This window comes from Anticarsia gemmatalis, chromosome 12 (genome assembly GCF_050436995.1).
Source record: "Anticarsia gemmatalis isolate Benzon Research Colony breed Stoneville strain chromosome 12, ilAntGemm2 primary, whole genome shotgun sequence".
In the NCBI taxonomy this organism is placed as follows: Eukaryota; Metazoa; Arthropoda; class Insecta; order Lepidoptera; family Erebidae; genus Anticarsia; species Anticarsia gemmatalis.
Genome location: NC_134756.1, coordinates 3,627,367 through 3,648,246, shown reverse-complemented (window position 1 = coordinate 3,648,246; position 20,880 = coordinate 3,627,367). Strand labels below are relative to the sequence as shown.

General features: G+C 33.5%; 2 protein-coding genes across 17 annotated transcripts in view; both read left to right on the top strand.

Moving 5' to 3' along the window:
- Positions 1-20,757, top strand: part of LOC142977085 (uncharacterized protein CG43867) — a 353,930-nt gene extending 333,173 nt beyond the window's left edge. For 6 of the 16 annotated variants that reach the window (XM_076120791.1, XM_076120781.1, XM_076120784.1 and 3 more), the window contains 15 exons: positions 554-715; positions 1,164-1,304; positions 2,126-2,270; positions 4,319-4,431; positions 4,857-5,090; positions 10,251-10,370; positions 11,764-11,933; positions 12,336-12,513; positions 12,905-13,060; positions 13,469-13,643; positions 14,130-14,301; positions 14,650-14,779; positions 15,115-15,246; positions 15,415-15,495; positions 15,609-20,757. In XM_076120791.1, the coding sequence (XP_075976906.1) occupies positions 554-715; positions 1,164-1,304; positions 2,126-2,270; positions 4,319-4,431; positions 4,857-5,090; positions 10,251-10,370; positions 11,764-11,933; positions 12,336-12,513; positions 12,905-13,060; positions 13,469-13,643; positions 14,130-14,301; positions 14,650-14,779; positions 15,115-15,246; positions 15,415-15,495; positions 15,609-16,028 (2,529 nt within the window). In that variant the 3' untranslated portion in view covers positions 16,029-20,757. The remainder of the gene's footprint in view (positions 1-553; positions 716-1,163; positions 1,305-2,125; positions 2,271-4,318; positions 4,432-4,856; positions 5,091-10,250; positions 10,371-11,763; positions 11,934-12,335; positions 12,514-12,904; positions 13,061-13,468; positions 13,644-14,129; positions 14,302-14,649; positions 14,780-15,114; positions 15,247-15,414; positions 15,496-15,608) is intronic. The other 10 variants (XM_076120790.1, XM_076120787.1, XM_076120785.1 and 7 more) reach the window with 10 other exon arrangements.
- On the top strand, positions 3,002-4,031 carry LOC142977088 (3-oxoacyl-[acyl-carrier-protein] reductase FabG-like). The gene has a single exon (XM_076120799.1). The coding sequence runs from the start codon at positions 3,037-3,039 to the stop codon at positions 3,772-3,774; it is 738 nt and encodes a 245-aa protein (XP_075976914.1). The 5' UTR covers positions 3,002-3,036; the 3' UTR covers positions 3,775-4,031.
- Positions 20,758-20,880: the final 123 nt, after the last annotated feature.

The following is a 20,880-nucleotide window of genomic DNA, read 5'->3' as shown; positions in this document are numbered from 1 at the left end:
TGCGTAGTTAGAAAGTCCTTCAGCTACATACATTTTAAATGAATAAACAGGTCAATTTGTGTGTTGAATAATATTTATTTTAGTTGTATTTCCATATTTTTGTCAAATAACAATATGTAACAATATTCTTTTAAGAATAGTCGGGTAGTTCATTAAATACAATACGAATAAAAACATCGTCTTGAAAACAGATAGGTGGTGTCTTCTTAAATTAGGTTTGTATTCGCTGTGGTGCCGTGTTTGCAGGGGTCGATGATTAAATTCCCAAACAAATATTTGTATGATCCAGAAACAGTCCTTTTTGTAGTTAGTGTCAGCTGTTCACATGATTTTTAAAAAGGGAAAGAATAGGACTACTTAACCCATAACTTTACATAAAACCTACTTATTTGCGTAGATACATACATAATATCACGCCTACTATGTCCGAAAGTTTAAACAAATGTGCATGAAATACACCCACGCCTCGCCTTTGCGATAATAATATAATTTTTACAATAATGTTTTATACAATAAATCCAGTTGCACAATTAAAATTTATTTATCATTTCAGAACGTACAAAGGCGAAACGCGACAAAACTGTTACTAAGCAAGGAAGACAACAAGCCTACGATACAAGGCTGGCTGACCAAAGTGAAGAATGGACACGCTAAGAAGAGCTGGTGCGTGCTTATCGGCAAAATGTTCCTCTACTTCAAGTCACCGGGAGATCAGGTAACACACGTTTTTATTTCTAATGTAATATGTTATTTTGATAGTCCCAGTGCCAACGATTAATGCATCAGTATAAAATTTCATTAAAAATACAGTACAGTAGCTTTCGGTTTGTTAGAATTTGGACAATAACGATATAAGTAAAGATACCAAGCATGTAGTGTGGTCTGAGTGGTGGTATGCAACTGTTTATGGGCCCGGTTTCATTCCTAGACCAGACAGAGAGATTTTGGATTTACCCTAATTGGAATTTAAGTGTTTGGTGCGAGCCCGATAAACGACAAAAGCTCTCACTACCTTTACATGGGACTTAGCACTTTAATCAATTTTCATTTCAATTGTTACGAACTTTTCACTTGAGAAACTTTGACATTAGCCTATTGTTATATCGCAGCCCAAAATAACACAAATAGCAAAAGCAATAACTAACGTTATATTTGTCCCACAGAACCCAACCGGCCAAATAAACATGCGAGACGCTCGGGTAGAAGACGTAGAACACGTATCAGATTCAGACTCAGAAGAGAAGAACGATGATACGCGGAACCACCTCACTGTCGCCATCTATCCGCAACACCAGGTAACTGGGGTCAGTGATCAACAACATACTAATAGAACTGTGAACGTGAATGCACTTAGATATAGTCACTATAGGTATAGATTTTGCGCAACACGATGTTTTAAAAGCATGTTAAAAAACCGAATACTTCTTTAAGGTGTTAAGAAAGCATGTGAAAATTAATACTAGAAATTTGATACTAGTTGGAAAAATTAGTTAATTAGTCATTATTAATCAGTAACCGAAGTCACAACCTACTTCGTGTGGATTTAAAAGTACTGATTACGAAATCACTCCCAAATCTGATTTTAACTTTGCATGAATACTGAATATGTGCAGTGCGCACTTTTTATGAAAAAAAAATTGTTTTAATTGTATTCATATTCTCTAAATAACTAACTTCAAAAGTCTATAAAATTTAAACCCTCTCCATAAATTTCTAATATCCTATTAAAGTATTTTTTTTAGGTTAAGTATAATTTAAAAACTCCAAGGCATGTTTTACTTATGATGTTTTTCTTTAACGTATTTGAAGACGAACACCCTTTCATAAAATATATATCGAGGCTATAGTGCTAAAACCCAAGTGACAAAAAATATAGCAAAAGTTATTTATACATCTTGATGCGTATTTTGCGCTCTTTTTAGTAGTGTAATCAAATAAGTAAATTTCACAGTGCAAAGCAAATTACTTGAAGTTATAACCCAATAAAGTGCATGTGCTTGTCCACAACTAAACACAAAAAGGCTTGTCACCAATTTTATACTTATTGGGTTCTAGCACTATACCCTCGAAATGTGAGTATTTTCTAAACATGTAATGTAATAACCGTGTAACATCCAACTTCCAGGGCCCCACGTACTTGCTCTTCGAGAGCAAGGCGGACAAAGACTCGTGGCTGTATCACCTGACCGTGGTGAGCGGCGGCGGCCTCAGTCAGGGCACGCACTTTGAACAACTTGTGCAGAAACTTATGGAGACTGATGGGGATCCTAGTAAGTATACTAAGCCACTTATCTATGCATTTTTACACGTAAAATTGCGAAAATTATTGTTGTAGTTTGTACACTTTGGCTAATCAGTGGCTGCTAATAAGGTAGGGCAAAGGGTAGGTTCTATATAAGATTAAGTTTTTTAAAAATCATTTCAAATTGGTGAAGCGGAATCTATTAACAAGATTGATAATAGAATAAAAGTGTGTATCCACATAGAACCATCGCTGAATTGCTTTCACATATTTTTTTAACTAGACGGCAAAGCAAATTAAAAGTAAACTCGTATGCCCGTTTTTGCGTGATCACGTAAACATATTTGTGAACTGTTAGATGTAATGGAAGTACTTACACTATAAATAACTTGTCTTAGAGAGTAAAACTGTGTTTGAAAGACCGGATACTTGATGACCCATACTTGAAAGTATTGATTGTTAAGTATCATAGATATATTATGTACTTATTTTACATACTTTTTAAATGTCACCTCGTCACGTCCTTCTATGTCCTCAAAACTAATATTTAGGGGCGTGAAAAAGTCAAACAGAAAATTATATACCAAAAGAACTTTTACTCCTAATGTCGAATTCACGTGGACATTAATAATTAACATGGGAACTTGATAGTCCTTCAATAAGTTGAAATAATGTTAGAGGTCGTATATAGGGGTATAAAAGGAACGAAAATTATTATAGAAATTTCAGTACACTATAGACCTTAGTCAAATACAAACACTTATTCTTCAAGAAGTAATTATTAAGACAAAAATATGAGTTTCTCAAATAAAGTGGTAATAGTTACTGGAGCTAGTTCTGGTATAGGAGCGGCAACAGCGAAACTTTTCTCCCAAGAAGGAGCAAATGTGGTCCTTATCGGAAGGAACGGAGTTAAACTGAACCAAGTCGCTTCAGAATGCGAAGATCCTTTGATCATTAAAGCTGATATTACCAACGAAGACGAAGCTAAAAGGATTATTGACGAAACGATCAACACATTCGGTAAAATCGACGTGTTAGTCAACAACGCAGGCATAGTCAGATACGAGAGCATACTAGACGAGAATGTTCTCGAAGTATTTGATGAACTAATGAACACGAATCTTCGAGCGTTATTTAATATAACTCGCTTAGCCGCACCTCATTTGATTGAAACGAAAGGAAATATTGTAAACATATCAAGTATTGCTGGCAAAACAGTTGCAGTACCGAAGTTATCTGCTTATGGGATAACTAAAGCAGGAGTAGATAATTTTACTAAAGGGGCAGCTTTGGAATTGGCTAAATACGGTGTTCGAGTTAACAATATAAGTCCAGGGCCTGTTAAAACTGATGTTCTATTAAATGCTGGAGATGAGACTCCGTGGGAATGCTTCAATTCCGCCGCTCCTTTGAATAAAGTTGGCGAGCCGGAAGATGTTGGCCATTTGGTACTGTTTCTTGCGAGTGATAAAGCGATCAGCATTACTGGTGTCGACTATGTGGTTGATAATGGAGTGCTTTTGAAGTAGTGTTGATGTAATATGTGTTGATATTTATTGTTTTTGGTAGTGAAATATGATCACCTTAGTTTTTATGTAAGATAAAGAGTAGAAGTCACGCAATGTAAAAGGTTTAATAGTAGCTAATAAATAAATAAAAAATATTTATTGTGTAGATGTTGTTAAAGTTCACGTTAATATTTTGATAGGATTGTAGTCAGTTAGTTATTTCTGATCTATTTTGTCATAGTTCACACGGACACGCTGAAATCTGTAGAGAAAATAAAATTGTCGAAAATCCTGTTTGTCTTTTATTTACCAACGTATAACACATTATAATGACAGATTAAACTTGTACTTATTTATACGGGGAAGATACGATGAAGAAGAATTCGGCATGAACCATTTCGTATTACCAGTTTTAAGATATACACAAGACAAATAATAGCTATGGAAAACGAATGGATATGTTGAAGTTTTATGCTAACTGCTTACGCATATGACTTTTTTAACATGACATACTGCGGGCTTTTTACTAATTTTATAATCTGGTACATGTTTTATTTATTTTCAGATTGTGTTCTATGGAGGCACCCGACGCTATTATATTCTAAAGAAAATCCGACATCGCCTCTCACTTCGCTCAACTCAGAGGCTTTACAGGCCGAAGCATTAAAACTATTTAAGGTGAGAAAAGATAAAGAATCAAACTTTGAAATACTCTTAATTTTTCTTTTTTGAATTTGCGTATTGATTTAGAATGAGACACACCTGTAAAAGACCAGGGATGTATAAACCAGGGTAAGGGCGCGATATGTCGTGACGTCAGATAATCGTGTAGTTTTAAGTGTCGTTGCTTTGCTTATATGTTTAAATGAAGGTGTGCACATATAGAATGACTCGATTTCGATCGTTACAACAGTAAGTAGTTTAGAGGGAACGCGCGCTAATAGGTTAGTCCTGAAGACAGACTGTGTAGTGGTTAATGTAACATGCTTGTAACACTGGTTGTAGCGGGAATGCGTTCGACAGGAAATACATTTCTGTACTATCTCGATTTCCTTATACTTGTTCTTGTTAGGTTTAATAATAGTATTTGTGTTGTATTGCAGTGCGTGCAACTGTTCATGTCGGTGTGCGTGGAGCAGGCCGGCATCGACTACCACGTGGTGCTGGCGCAGAACGCGCTGGCGCAGTGCCTGGAGGTGGGCGAGCTGCAGGACGAGCTGTGCTCCGTGCTGGCGCGCCAGGTGTCGCCCGTCACGCACTCCAAGCACGGCGTGCAGGTACGCCCCCCACCCGCCCGCCATGCTAAGCTAAACGTTAAGGCAGCCAAGCTTAAGAATGTAAGTTTATAGGTTTTATATTTTTCTTTCGTGTTTTGTGCCGTTTTGTGGTTTGCTGTTTGAGTGATGAGTTTAGTGTTGTTTATGATAAGTATAACATATACTTTTTCTTTAATGTATGTAAATATTTTATTGGTTAGTGAGAATAGTAGAACGTAGATCCGTGTATTGTATAGAACTATTATTTACAACTGTAATTATATCGAAATGTGGATCCGTGTCTTGTATAAAGAATCTTTAACAATTATACTCGAAGTATGTTTATCGAACGGTACAATTAGTTAACAGGCAGACTTAAAACATCTTTAAAAATAATTTGAAAAATATGGCCGTCAGCTTACCCATTACACACTCGAGAATAGAGTAATTTTGTATTTAATGTAAAAATATAAGTACTATATGTAAATTCCGTGTTCATTTTCGTTACAAATATCACATTCTGACTCCAAATCATAAAAATAAATATTCAGGAAGTATTTCAACCAAAAAAACAAACGAATCAAACCGAACGTTCACGCGTCATATGACGTCACAGAAACGTAATCAACTTGTAAAACACTAGTACATTTTGCCTTCCGCAACCGCCAAAATTATCAATGATAAAACTGCGTATCGCAAAGGCCACTTGTTTCATGGTCAAGGTGAACTCACGGTCACGTTCAATGCTAAGGTCAAATCGAAGGTCACGTCCTTACTTCTAAGGCCACTTTTCCAAGGTAAGGTCGAATTTTGAAGGATTTTGTATCAGTTTGGAGGTCGACATTGAAAATATTTTCGATGTCATTCACTAAGGTTGAATTTTATAACAATCAGGAAGTGATTGGAGTTGTAATTTTAATTTCAGTGCTGAATACTGACCTCGGTGGGAGTCAATGTAAAATCCTTCTGAGATTAAAAATAATTTTATTATTTTTAATTTAGCATTGCGAGTAATGTTAAGCAAATCGTGGCCATGAATTTCAAGATCAAATTTTAATTATCAATGTCAAAAACACGACATTGCTGATAGCACAATTTCAAGGGAACGTTTTAATTTTCAAAGTCAGGGTCACATAGATAAACTAAAAAAGTACGTTTTGTTAGTATCTAATCATAAATTCACCTAATCAGCTAAAACGAATCTCGTATGTAAGTCTTTACGTCACAATTTATAGACCTACCTGTTTTTGGAAACGAAATTTCGTAATTACATTTTGAAACAAACGTAATTTCAACGAAATATATTGTTTTCGTTGATTATTTTGTAGAACTACAGTTAATATTATTTCAGTTTGTGGTCAATTTAAAATAAAATTTGAAATATCTTTACTCAAACTGCAAACCATAAAAATTACTTTAAAAGTGGATTCTATACAGATTCGTACACGGGATGTACAATTAATGTATGCATCTGTGTAAATTCACTATAATTCTTTGAGAATTGCAATTGATATATCAAAATGTAATAATATTCTATGTACATATAAAATATAGTTTTGTTCTTATATCAATTGTGATTCTCGTAATTCTAAGCTCTGTTATGCACTGTCAACTTGTAGGGCAACTAGTTTCGAATATAAAAAATATCTATTGTATAAGCAATGATCATTCGGACGTTTAATTGACTATTCGAATAGATTAAGTGAGTTGCCCGACATGTTTCTACAGTGTGTAATAGTTCTAAGGTTAAACAGATGACAGAACAACATGTGCATATTTAAAACAAATGAATATCGCTAATAACTGTTTTATAAAGAACAGTAGCGCGATTCTCTACCACTATCGACTACCGACAACCGGCTAGCTATCGAATTATTTTGTATGAAAATCTGATCAGCGCCTCTAGCGGGTGCCAAAAGAACAATTTTTAAAGTACATTTTAAGTGGCAAAATCTCGGGACTCGATAATTCTGACTGTACAGAATCGTGCTGCTGTAATCTTTATGTGTTCGCGCTTAAGGTCTGTCATCTAAAACACCTAATGATGTACTCATTGTGTAATGCAGTAGCAAATAAACTAATACAAAAATTTCGTTCTCCAATATTTTTTGACAGTAAATTTATTTTTTAAAATTTCGCGTTGCATGTTTAATATATGATAGAATACGGGAATTAACGAACACGCATTGTACCTCGAAATTACATTTCGGTGAGTGTAAAACGCGTGTTCGCGTTAATTCCCGTATCCTATTATATATTAAACTTTTTGACCGTGTAAAAAGTTTCAAAATCAACATTTTTATATACAAAGAGTACATCAATATATTGTTTTGTTTTGCCGTTAACAATAATACAATTAAAGCTAGTATTAAATTTAATACTTTTAATAAAGTTATAAGCATGGCTTTTGATGTGAACAACGAAGGAATTAAGAGTTTCCCCCAAACGTTTATTTTGTTTATGAAAAAATACGTTTGATGAATATAAAGCTTCTGTTTGTATACATTTTGACATAAATATACTGTTTCAATAGTATTAAGATAATTTGTTTAGTTATTTGAATATCCAGACTCAATTCATATAGGTTTAAAACATATTTTTGACTATGAACTCCTAAGTTTTCAAATCAAATTCATTATGATTGACAAACAAAAGGAAACAAAATCTATCTACTTCTTCAGTTGCTAGAAGGCATTGATTTGAAGCGCTAGGAACTGAAAAGTACATGACTATAAGTTACTTATAGTAAATATTACTTTATAGTGACAATATTTTCCAGTTATCTATATCAAAATGTATACTAACTTCTAAAATTTCGCTTTATATTCGCAAGGCAGAGCTTTCGGGCGATCGCTTCGATGCTTTTCTCATATGACATCATTTACTCATGGATTTCATTCACTTGGATATATCGCATTAGTTAATGTAGATATAGAATATTGTGCTCTAATGGTTTAGTGATAAGGTTCTATTTGGTGTGACACTTACTTCTGCACCAAAGCACTTTTTCTTACTATGTTGATGGTTAATGGGTAAATCAAAAAAGCATTAAATAACAAGAAAAAAATGGGACTGAAATTACAGTCCGATTATTTAAATAAGTTTGAATAGAAACGAGATATTTCTGGGCTCCTTAGCCTTTGCCTAGCTCTATGAGAACTAGCCATAGTCTTATGAATACGTGTTAAAAAAAAATTACCCATGAAATACCGAACTAGCGTTAACAGGTTGCTTTCAAAGAGACCTAAAATAACTTAATTAATAAAATTGTGTCCAAAAATATCATATCCATCAACATCGACAAACTTCACATATTAGAAGGGGGCTATAAGAAGAGCACAATATAAAATAACAAAGCTTCAAAATAATACTATTTATTTTGCGTTGAAATGTAAATATACACTAACAAACCATTGTTGTGATAGTATAAAGCTTTGTGTGTCGCTGTAAGAAAGCTTAGTGTCGTGGTCGATCAATTTGGAATTATGTATTGTGTATATACAATTATATTGGCTTCATTGGAATATATGCGAAAACAAAAAGAATGCGAAAGCATACAATTTGCGACAAAATTTAAAACACGGCATCAAAAAAGTTTCTATTCCAATTTGATCCGTTCAGTTCTGGCAACATTACGTTCGATTTTTAAACAAAAAAAATGTTGCCACAACAAAAAAAGTGTTGTTACGTTGCAAAATTTCAAATGGAATGTTGGTGTAAATTTTTCCCCGTTTTTTTTTATTTTTCTTCCGAGAATGTTGGTCCCCGGTCCCATAGATTTAGGGAATGAAGTTTTTTTATTTCGTTTATCTATCATTCATATCTATCATAGCTAGTTCCTTCGCACTGTTGATCTCCTTTGTATGGAAAGGTTGATGTTGCAAGTTTTTTAGTCTGTTACCCATATATATCAATATAGTATAGTATTCATTTATCCTTATTTGATGGTAAGTATGTAGGAATAATTAGGTTTAAGTGGTGATGTGATTGCATAATGTGAAATGATAATATAATATTTTATACAATTTTAACGTTTTTAAATCCATTAATTCAGAATAACTTGTAATTGACTGCGACATAATATGTATTAGTATTTCAATTACAAATATATTTGCATTTGTCAGAGTACCAGTAAAATTTTAAGAGTAAGTCAGTTCATTTTCGGCTTATGATAGTTTTTACAAATAGCACATTATGCAATCAATCCGTATTACACACTGTACATTGTTATACACTGTATATATTATATCTACGACACTGGGAAATACACCCTTATCTACTAGGCATTACGGTATATAATAGCACAAACACACGGGGATTTTTGCACAAGCACTAATTTAGTTATTGTAATTTTAAAACAAACAACTTCAAAATCTTAAATTAGGTTCTCGTAAAGAGTTGGATTACTGTACGGGTGTTATAATTACTGATTTTAAATTGTTCAAAATTATACTACATGTTATAGCTCGACCTAATATTTTGCTGAATTGATTTAATTGAAGATGAATCAATTAAAATAAAGTGACTACCTATTTTTTCTTTAAAGACTAACAACTGATGCCATAAGTCGCAAATTACATCAGTCATCAATTTTAAAAGCAAAAAACTGTTCATATAGTGGTTTTTGAATTGAAACTAAATAGCCAATAAAGACCGTTAATGTATTTGCAATAAAATTTTTGTTTTGGGAAGTCAATAGGTGGTGTTGGTAAAAAGTGAATCACAAATTGCAATATTCTGGGTAGACATTTAATTGAGTTTTTTTACTGTGCTCTGCTGCAATGCTTTAAGGGTGCGGGTTGCACAAATACGCGCTCAATATATGCCAAATGATAATAGAAAAATTAAAGTGTAAGAGAGAAATGCTCATGTTTTACTTAAGCTACATGGGGACTTACTCGATGTCAATTTACAATTCCATCTAAGAAGTTATTATAAATATCTTATACAAAACATAACAATATACTTCATATTTATAGATATACATATATATTTGTTTATATATTACACTACACTATGTTTATTATTATATTACCCCTTAATGTATAACCAACACTATTGTATGTACTATATTATCCAACAAAATCAAACCACACCCTATCTTTATAAGTCACCACAACTATATGGGACAACACATTAGCTAGCCCCGAACACCGCCCAGTATCAGTACAATAGTCTCAATATCAGAACGTCATAAGGGCAGTAGCGAGCGCATCCCCTACCAACATTTCATTTGTACAGCAACTGCTACTGTGCGCGACTCAGTCGTTGTTCACGTGCGACACGGGCGCCGCGTCCGTGGGCGGCGACAACAAGAGCGACGCGCCGCCCCACGCCGCCGGCTCGCCCTCCTCCATACAGGTAACTGTCACCCGCCGCACCACGACACGATACGAAACTTCACACGACAGAACGTTACGTCACTATATTCACGTGTTAGAACGTTATCTTGACGTATACTTTCAGTTTGGCACGTTAAAACGTCACTACATTTGACGCACATATCACAGTAAATACGACTTTAATCAGCAAGTTATCCTCAAACTTCCATTCTTGGTGTCAGTTGGGCCCTCAATCGTCATTTAAATTTGACATGTCGAGGACTAACTTTTAACTTCAGTTTACAGTCAGTAAAACTATCAAACAGTATTGACGCGGCACAAAATTTTGCCGTTTCAAATGTTATCTTGATTCTTATGAGTCGGCAAAATTACTGTGGGCACTCTGTACGCTCAGCACAAGTATATAAGTCCGTATTGTTAGTAAAAGATACTTAATACGCATAGACGAAAAAAAACTGTAGAAATCGCTGATGAGTATTTTTAGTATAAAGTCTGTATAGATGACTTTCTTTGATATTAGTTAGAATTGCATTTTGAAATTGAATGCATATTATTCAAGCTATAATAAAATGCAAATTATAGAACTGTTCCAAAAATGTATGAAATATTGGAGAAGCTGAAACAAGCTGTGTTTAATAAGTAGGTAATATACACAGTATTTAGTCATTGTGATTAATATCGCTTGCCACAAAGTGACGTCTGCACGTAGCTAGCATATTCCTGAAGCCAGTAATAATTTACACAATACTGTAACATTGTCTAAGTCTTTGTCATGTATTAACAGTAGCATATGAGAAAAGCAAGGTAATAACTACAAATACTTTGGTAGGTAAGGGTATTAACATAAAGGCTGTTCTCGATTTACGTAAAAATATGTAAACTACATTCACGCGAGTGCATCACTGCATTTGAGTATACGAACACGTATACGTTTTCTTTTAAAAAAAACGATATCGTTCGTACAACTCTATCTACATTGTCATAAACAAAATTTTATTGTAAGAGTATTACGAGTACTTTGAACTTTGTCGTACCAAAATCTTTAATTTATCGAAATTTTTCGAGGGAAATGTTTTTCATAGGATATCCAACTCTCTAAGTTAAGACTCCGGTTATGTCATACCGCCCGGTTATTCTTGCTGGACCACCTTCGCCTACCACCAACAGTACTCTCTAGAGAAATTCTGGCACAGCAAATTGCTACCGAGAGTTACCGAAAGTCATTTATTTCGTTAACTCTAGTTCATCTTAGAATGAATGCCTTTATTTAATAAAACTCTTTGTTCGATATCACTTCACAAAAAATCGAGGACAGCCTAAACAAATCTCATCAAAACCACCCATATACGTTTAAGTAACGTAAGTAACAAACGGTTGGTTCGTACAACATGTATTATTTTCTACCATCGCAGCCATGTTTCCAGGCGCCGCTTCTCTCAGTGGACTGCAAGAGTAACCCGCCGACGTACAGCTTCGTACAAGGCTGGCAGCTGCTCGCGCTCGCCGTCAGCTTGTTTGTACCGAGGAATAATAGACTGCTATGGTATTTGAAGCTGCATTTGAGCAGACATGCGGATTCTAAGTGAGTATCTTTTGTTAACTTCCAGACTATTTCGTGATCTACTCGTTTTATGATAGTGCCCAGTCAATCGCATCAGTAAAGGGCTCGTATAAGGCTATCAATTAATTATATTTTTGGTCATATTCGGATGCTGCTTATTAACGTTATCAAATTCTTCTTACTCTTGCTTTGGCCATTATCGTCCTTTTTTTTTCCATTTTCATGTTTGTAATTAAAATATGAATATTTCATTCATGAATGATACCTAATTTGATATATATTTTTTAATGTCTATAATTTTATAAAACATAAAAATCTGTATTTTTATGCTTTTAATATTTCTATCGTCATAAAATAAATTATTTTTCTAGAGATCTATACTATATAATATATCCAACATTAAACAAAACATCTTTCTTGCAGGACGGAATGCGGTAAATACGCGATTTACTGTTCGCGCGCGTTAGAGCGTACAATACGCAACGGAGGGCGGGAGGACAAGCCCTCGAGGATGGAGGTGTTGTCCATACTGCTCAAGAATCCGTACCATCACTGTCTACCGCACGCTATTCCTGTGCATATGCTCAATAATACTTACCAGGTTTGTTGACTATATACGATTATTTTGCTTTATTTTTGTGTCTATTTATTTTCAGTCTTTGAAATTAAATGTCTACCTACTTCCTAATTTCTGTAGGAAATGGTTATGATTTAATTAAAATTGATTAATAACATTGAAATAACTTACTGTGGTAGATCTAAGGTTAGGACCTGAGTTCCGTAACATAATGAAGTATAGAAAACCATTTTCTTATGTAGTATAATAACAAGAAGTATTTTTTATGACAATAGTCTGAAAAGAGTGTCAGCGATAAGATTGGTAATAATAATATTTTAATCTAATTGCAAATGATGTTCCTACCTCTTCAACCTAAGTGCAACAATATCTAAGTAAAAAAATACAGTTTTTATAATTAAAATGTTCTTTCCAGGTCATAAGCTTCGACGGTTCAACAACAGTAGAAGAATTCCTATCAACATTAAGCACGGAGCTCGGGTGCAGAGAATCTGCCGCGTCTGGCTTCGCGTTGTTCAGTGACGACCCCATAGAGAAAGATTTAGAACTTAATATTAAGCCTGATAAGAAGGTACGTAGTATACATATACTTAAGATTTTTTATTAAAAATACTAGTCATGTTTGTATTACTTATTTAAAAAAACATTAGAAATGCATTGGCAAAAAGGTTTCCTGTTTTATGTCTTGTTAAAATTCAGCATAGTTTTTTATGATGCAAATTATTATTTATTAATTAAGTGTTAAATAATACATACCCTAATAATAATGAACTTTTTATTTACTATCCAACTTCCAACGAAAAAATAACTTATTAGATGATTATGATAATATACATAAAATATACTTTTTAGATGCAACGTTAAATACATTTACTTATTCTACTTGCTATTCACACTGTCCTCTACCAGTAACTTGGTAGTAGAAACATAAACAATTATTGTTTTAAAGTTATTATCATTTATGTATTTTTATTTGCAGTTGTGCGACGTAATATCAAAATGGGAGACGGCACTCAGAGAGAAAGGGTCGGGCAAGTTCGAGAACTCGCGAGTGATTCGCCTCACGTATAGAAATAGACTGTACTTCAAGAACTCTGTGAGGACCGAGACTGACAAGGAGAGGTTATTGCTTTGCTACCAAGTTAATCAACAAGGTATGTTGTTTCCACTGACAATTATTAACAATAATTTATTATTGCCCACAAAAGTGTCTTGTCACTATTGATATGAATTTCCGTTTTTCTATTTTATCTAAGTATTTTCTAAAAGTACGTAACTGATTTGATAAAAAACCCCTATGTCATCTCCCTTGTTTCTTTCAAGAAATCGAAGTTTCGATTATTTCGGATCTTTTAAACTTTTCCAGCCGTACCTAAAATTCAATCTCCTTATCACAAATGAGTATGAGTTGCTAACCTAAACTTATAATAATGGGTCACCTTAATAATTTTCTTTATTATAAGTTGACACACAAACCATTACCTAACTGACACTTAAATATAACAAGAGGACTCTTAATCATAAGTGTTATAGTATTCGTTCATAAATTAGTGTTCTTTCCGACCCCTAAATATGACAAAAAGGCTAATCATAAGTGTTATGTACCTGATCCATTCGTTAATACGGTTTTTCCCCCACAGTGGTAGCAGGTCGTTTCCCGGTGACCCGCGAGCTAGCAGCAGAGCTGGGTGCGCTGATGGCACAGCTGGACATGGGCGACTACTCACCGAACAACTCACAACACAACCAGCCGCTCGCACACCGGTTCTATCCCTACAGATATAGGGCTGGACTTAGCAATGATGAATTAAGGTGAGACAGACCTACTTATATTATATGGGCTATACCCCTGTCGTACCCGCAAGTATAAGCCGAAGTGTATATAATACACCCACGTTTCGTCATTTGCTAGAAAATTTTCCGACTGCTCAGCATTTTCTTTTAGCTTAGCTGTAGAAATTAACAAGTATCGAATAATTTTCGAAGAGTTTTAGCTAATAATATGTAATTTTACGTACAATAATATGATTACTGTCAAAACTTGCTAATAACTTTGTAAAAAAAACGTTTTTAAGTTTTGTTGTAACGGAGAAGTCTAAACCACGATAACTTAATACAGTAGCTATAAAAGGACTTCATTAATTTTTTTTTATTTCCCAGGGATGTGGAAGAGAAGCTGCGATCAAAATGGATTGCGCTGAAGGGACGTAGTACGGCTGACTGTGTGAGAATATACCTCAATTGTACGAGGAAATGGCCTTTCTTTGGTGCTACCCTGTTCCAAGCTAGGGTGAGTTATAATCTTCAGAATAGCATTACAATACAAAATAATTATATATTTTAATTATATCTACACATATTACTTATTCATTCATGATAAATGTGTTGTAAAACAGAATGATGGGCGATTTGGCTAGTAAATTTTCAGACGAAGGTTCTTATACGAAGAAACAATAAAGGAAAACAGGCATATAGTCAAAATGAACCTCCGTCATTATTTAAGTCGGTTAAAAAGTAAATCAATTTTGTTTACAGTTTCAATATATTAGGTCGAAAAATCTCTTAGGCTAGAATGATCTTATCTGATGACGAATGACAACTGAATATATTATGTGTTTATTTCAGATAAAACAACCAGATCTATCGATGGTGTGGCTGGCAGTATCGGAAGAGGGTGTGACGGTGCTGGAACTCGCCTCCATGGCCGTTATAGGAAGATACGCGCTTACCTCCATAGGATTATTCGGTGGTTTGCAGGTAAGAAGGCACTCAATATTCTACACTTTATGAGCTGTAGGGTAACCGCATTTCTTTCCTACATAAGTGGTGAAGGGTACAAATGTTCAACTCACCAGTAATTTTGATTTATTATTATTAAGTTAACAATTTTTATGAATGGGGTATTTAATTAAATGTTTGTTTTAGGATGATCTAATGATGTTGATCGACGGTGACGATGCAGCGAGTCCAGTACACAAGATGTTGATCAGTCTCAATAAGCCGAAAGTAAGTTATAATAACAACAAAAAACGTTTACAGTACATTTACACCTAGATTTAAATATCAAATGCCATTGTTGTATCAAAATATATTAAACTAAATTAACATTTAACTTCCAGATGGCCGAGCTAACTCATCTAATAGCGGACTACAAGAACGCGCTCCTCCGTCCGGGCGGCACGGGCACTCCTCAAATGAACTCCCTCACACGGAACGGGAGTCACCGCTCTATCCGCAAGCCGACCTCCACGTTGCCTCACTCCAGCCCCTCAACCCTCCCACACACACACCAGTTGTCACAGTCTCATCACACACATCATACAACAGGACATAACACATTAAACTCCCACGCTACAACAATGACTTTAGGTTCCGATAGAAACGCGACCCTTACTCTAAGTTCTCACACTTCGACCTTCAACCAACATGTCGAAGCGAGAGTATTGTCTCACGGACAACCTGATATATTAAAGTCGACGCCAGATCATCACAGAAGCGAGAAGAAAAGAAGTCACACCCAGGATAGTGGTGTTGCGTGATTGTGAATGTTCAAAGACTTTTAGTATGGATTGTTTAGTGAATGTGAATGAAGTGCTGTTACGCGACTGTTTCGGAAAATTATTACAGTTTCGTTCGTGTATAATAAATGGCGAATTATCTTTTAAATCATTGATGCTATATTACAAAATGTTTTAAGAGAATTGATTGGATTTAAGAGATAAGGTGGAAAGTAAAGCAATCGTTTTTATATTTGAAGGTGATGGCAATCGAGGTGTGTATATTTTTTCTTCATTGATGTATTATAATATCATCGATTGATATCATCAGAATTTTAATTTATTTTAAAGATGTACAATTTTTTGATTTTTGTGACGAATAACGAAGGTGGTAAAGTTTGCCTGATAAGACTCGAGCAAGGATGATTATTATTATTTGTTCAGACATGTTTTAATTTTCAAAACGGTCGCGTCAGTAACTTATGGATAGAGAATAAATGGCCCCGTTTTAAAAGTGATAGCATTCCACCAAATATTTAAGACGATGAGAATTAAACGAAATAATAATATACCTCATATTTTGTAGCGTACGATTCAGCCTATTTTAATTGGCTTTTTAAATATAGATTTTACTGAATAGTTTATAATTTATTTTTCAGCGTATTATTTCGATTTTTAATGGTTGCTATATTTAGTGAATTTTTGGCTTAACTTGTATACAACTATGTGTGAATGTTATGCGTGTATCGATGTTTGTACGCAGTCTATGCCAATTTTATACATGTAGCTATGTATATAGTATACAGGGAATGATAAATGTTTTGTAGATATGCCGTGTAATTCTCGGATCATTAATTGTATAATATTTTCTCTGAAAAGTACCGATTTTGTTACAAAACCACACTAAAGTTAAATATTGCATTAAAAATGACAAAAGAGGTAATTCAAAATATACTTTACTTCATAATCTTCGTACAAAGTATTTCAATTTACTTATAAAGTCCGAATATTCTTAACAGCTTCGTCAACAACGTCAATTATATTGACTGTCCAAACAACTACCACTTTCCTTTAAAAAAAACGCAATGAAACATGTTTAGTTTAGCAACAAAATCGGCACCACCAATTTTCCACGTCAATTGTAACAGCACAAAAGAAACAGTTTTATTTTTATATAACACCATCTTGTATATAAACTACATACATTTATCTGCCCCTGTATTGTTAGGGAGTCCATTTAGCATAATAAGGGCACGACGCCCACACGATTCTAATGTTTTATACTTATTATAGTGGAGGTAGATCTGTTTTACAAACGACTGATGTTGCTGTATGATTACACTTGCGTTTTCCGCCCGCAGCTTTGCCTGCGTTGACTTGAGGTTTCCCGTTTTTACATTTATTATTGCTGATATTTCATATTTTCATTTATTTTCAATTTTCTACCTTTTTCAAGAATATTAGGTTGATTGAGGGAAAATGAACTGAATCTCTGCATATGTAGCGTTCAAAATAACTTTAAAGAAACAAGATACAATACGGACAAGCAATTATCTATTCTCTTTAATATTTCATTTCAAAGACATAATCCTCATTCAAGATAGTTTTTAGAGACGGATTTGCTTCTCATTAAATCTGTTTAAAATGTAGTAAAGCAAATTGTACTTATTTATCTATTACGATTAGCCGTTTTACAATGTCTATTGTAACACCAATCAATTATTTTAGATAAAACTAATTTTCGGCATTAATAAATAAATTCAAAGAACGCAAGTGTAACCGTATCTCAAAGTGTAATACGACACGTAATGCGATAGTGTGAATCTCACCTTAGAATAGATCGAACGTATGTGGACAGACTACTTTATATTATTAATTTATTCTACATTCAAAACAAGGTTCTATATAGTGCCAATATTTTCTGCCAGAATTATTTCTACATTTATAAATCCCCCCTCATTCTGTCTCTTTCCTCCTATAAAAAATCAGTAAGAGTAAGCGGGACAGAATGATTTATGGGGGTATTTCTTTATTTACTGTTGTCAGTTTTGCAGTTCAATTAATTAATTGGTAATTCTGAATGTCTTTAGGGTGATAAAACTAATGGACTGAATTATATTTAAGACCGTCAACGAATCTTAATACGTTATTTGGCTGATAACAACAGAATTATTAAGTAATGTTGGACTTTACGAACCGAATTTTAAAGACGATATTTCTTTGATCTACATTTTAAGTTCTTTGGTGCGCAAAAACACTGTTTCGTGGAAGATTCAATAACTTTTTATTTTATGCCCCATCATATAATCTCGATCGAGTTTTATAACAGTGAAGTAGAAAGAACAAACATTTTGTAGAGTTTCTTCATTACATTTTTTTCCTCATAATCTACAAATGTCAGGGTATATGAATCTCAATGAAAAATAGTATTTATTCAATTGTTATCAGTCAAATAACTAAACGTGTTCTAACATCGTGCTAATTGTATAATATTACACTGTCAATCGTTACTTATGACTAAGTAGTACTAAGTACACGTGCTGTATATTAGCCAAATATACATTAACAGTATTATATAACATTTTAAAATACATTTCACATACAACTAGATAAAGACAGCCTTTCAAACAATACCCAACCAAAACAAATCAAAAATACAAATTTTTCGCACTACTGTCTCCCCTCCTGTAATATTTAATTCACCACGCGGCCAAATACAGGTTGTAGACTTTGCATACCTGCAAAAACTATTTAAGTATGCAAGGTTGCAACAGTTTGTTAAAGTTAATATACTTATTTCTATAATAATACAGACTTGATCCTATTTACGAAATACACAGCACTTAACAGTCACAAAGACCAGTATTGTGTATACGACTATTGTACGTACACGTATGTATACGTGTACGCAAATCATGCTTCAAATGTTATTATATAAATTACAAGAACGACGGATACAAGGCTAATTTAAGAGACTAAGACTATTTGTTGTATATGTCTTAAAATTCACGACAATGTCGCGTTTCCACGAAGACAACCTAACACTTTACATAAGTATAGTAAATAATGCTTTGGTCGCATTGAATTCCTCTCTCATATTATTTAGCTCATTAAAATCAATCATACAAAGATACAGAAATAGTTATGATGAAAGGCTGTCTAACTGTACCTTGTCCACTTTTGGACAATATTTTGACAGTGTAATATAAAAGATCTTGGGTACATACCCGTACTGTACATGTAGTTACATAATGTGGGCATTTTAATACAATTTAATACATATTGTAAATAGGGTATATTTTGTATATTCTTTGGCCTCTCTTGTTTTGGAGTTTCGTGTTTGAATCACTTTAATTTTTAAAAATAATATTTTATAATGAGACGCAATTAGTACGACTACCTTTGACTAAAACGATCGAGAGGTCGTGGGTTCGATTCCGACCCATTATATTGACGTGAATCCACTTCTCACACAAACCTTTAATCCTAGTAAACAAGGTAGATAATGCCTAATATAAAAGCTTATTTAAAATATTCTTTTTTCCTTTCTTTCAACAGCATTTTTCTATGTTCTGTCTCTTCCTAGTCTATCAACACGGAACTCTGAAATAAACCTTTTAATATATAATTTTATACTCGATTAGCTTTGATAGATTTCTACCATTTTTGATAATAATTCAAAGATTTTACGTTACCAGCTTATTATGTGATCTTTATTTGCTGTGTTTTGTGCAATAAAGGAGGGTAAACTATTCTTTAAAATAACCCGTCATTTTTTTTCCATATACGATATTTATGTGACTTCAATAGAAAATGATAATATGATAGATATAATATGTATTTCTTTATTTAAATCCCTTCTTTATTGTCATAAAACACAAAGCGATGGACGGGCTAATTGTAAATCAGCTACAAAAAACGGCAACTAAATATAGAGGTAGTTTTATAAATCGTAGATGTAACAATAGAAGCTAACATGTATTATAAAACAAACGTAAAAATGTATTATTTTGACCAATTCGCTTCCATGGCCGATCTATCCGGACGGACGGTTCAAACCACGGCCTAGAATCGATCCTTATAGTCAAAACATGGATTTAAAAGCACAAAAATGTCCTAATTTTGACGAAGAATCGTTCTAGGCCCTGCGATTATAGCCCTTATCGGTCCGTAAATAGAAATAAAAATGCATAATAAAAGGGTATTTATATAAAGGCTAAAATCGCGTGTCCCTTAGACAGCTATTTAGTGATAAATTATGAATAATACAACATTTCAATTGCACTTTTTGCATAACACTTACTGTTGACATTATGTATAGAATATTGTATATTTTACATTAGTAAGGACAACTGTGGCATCTTTACTTAGCCATATTAACTTTACCAACTGAAAAATATAAGTATTGTTACTCATATTTGTATTTGGTTAATGTATAATTTAACGTTAGTTATATCTTTTAAATAAAAGTTTTGGTTTAGTCACTTTATGATTTAAAGTAAACGTATTTGTAATTATATAATGTATAGGTAAAGTTACTATGACAAAGTAAAGATGTCACAGTTGGCTACGATTTTATTTCTAAGAGATTATTTTATAAGTATTTATTGTAATTTACAATCGGTTGTTTATTTTGAAATTATTTTTGACGAGTCCTTATTTTGTTGTGATGGCCTAATCCGAACTAATTTGAGGCCTAATTTGGATTATTTTATATGTATTTAGATGATTTTTTTGTTTGATGATGCGGGAATAAACTTGTATTACTGAATAATACTTTCATTTCTTCAACACCATTAAAAACCTTGTTTATGCGTAAATATTTCCAGTATTTTACAAATTTCATCAGAAAACAAGCATTAGATAATAGATTAAGTATAAAAATAACAAACAA

What these genes read in the sequence shown, in the direction of transcription:
- LOC142977088 (XM_076120799.1), top strand. Translation starts at nt 3,037, where the DNA reads ATGAGTTTCTCAAATAAAGTGGTAATAGTTACTGGAGCTAGTTCTGGT.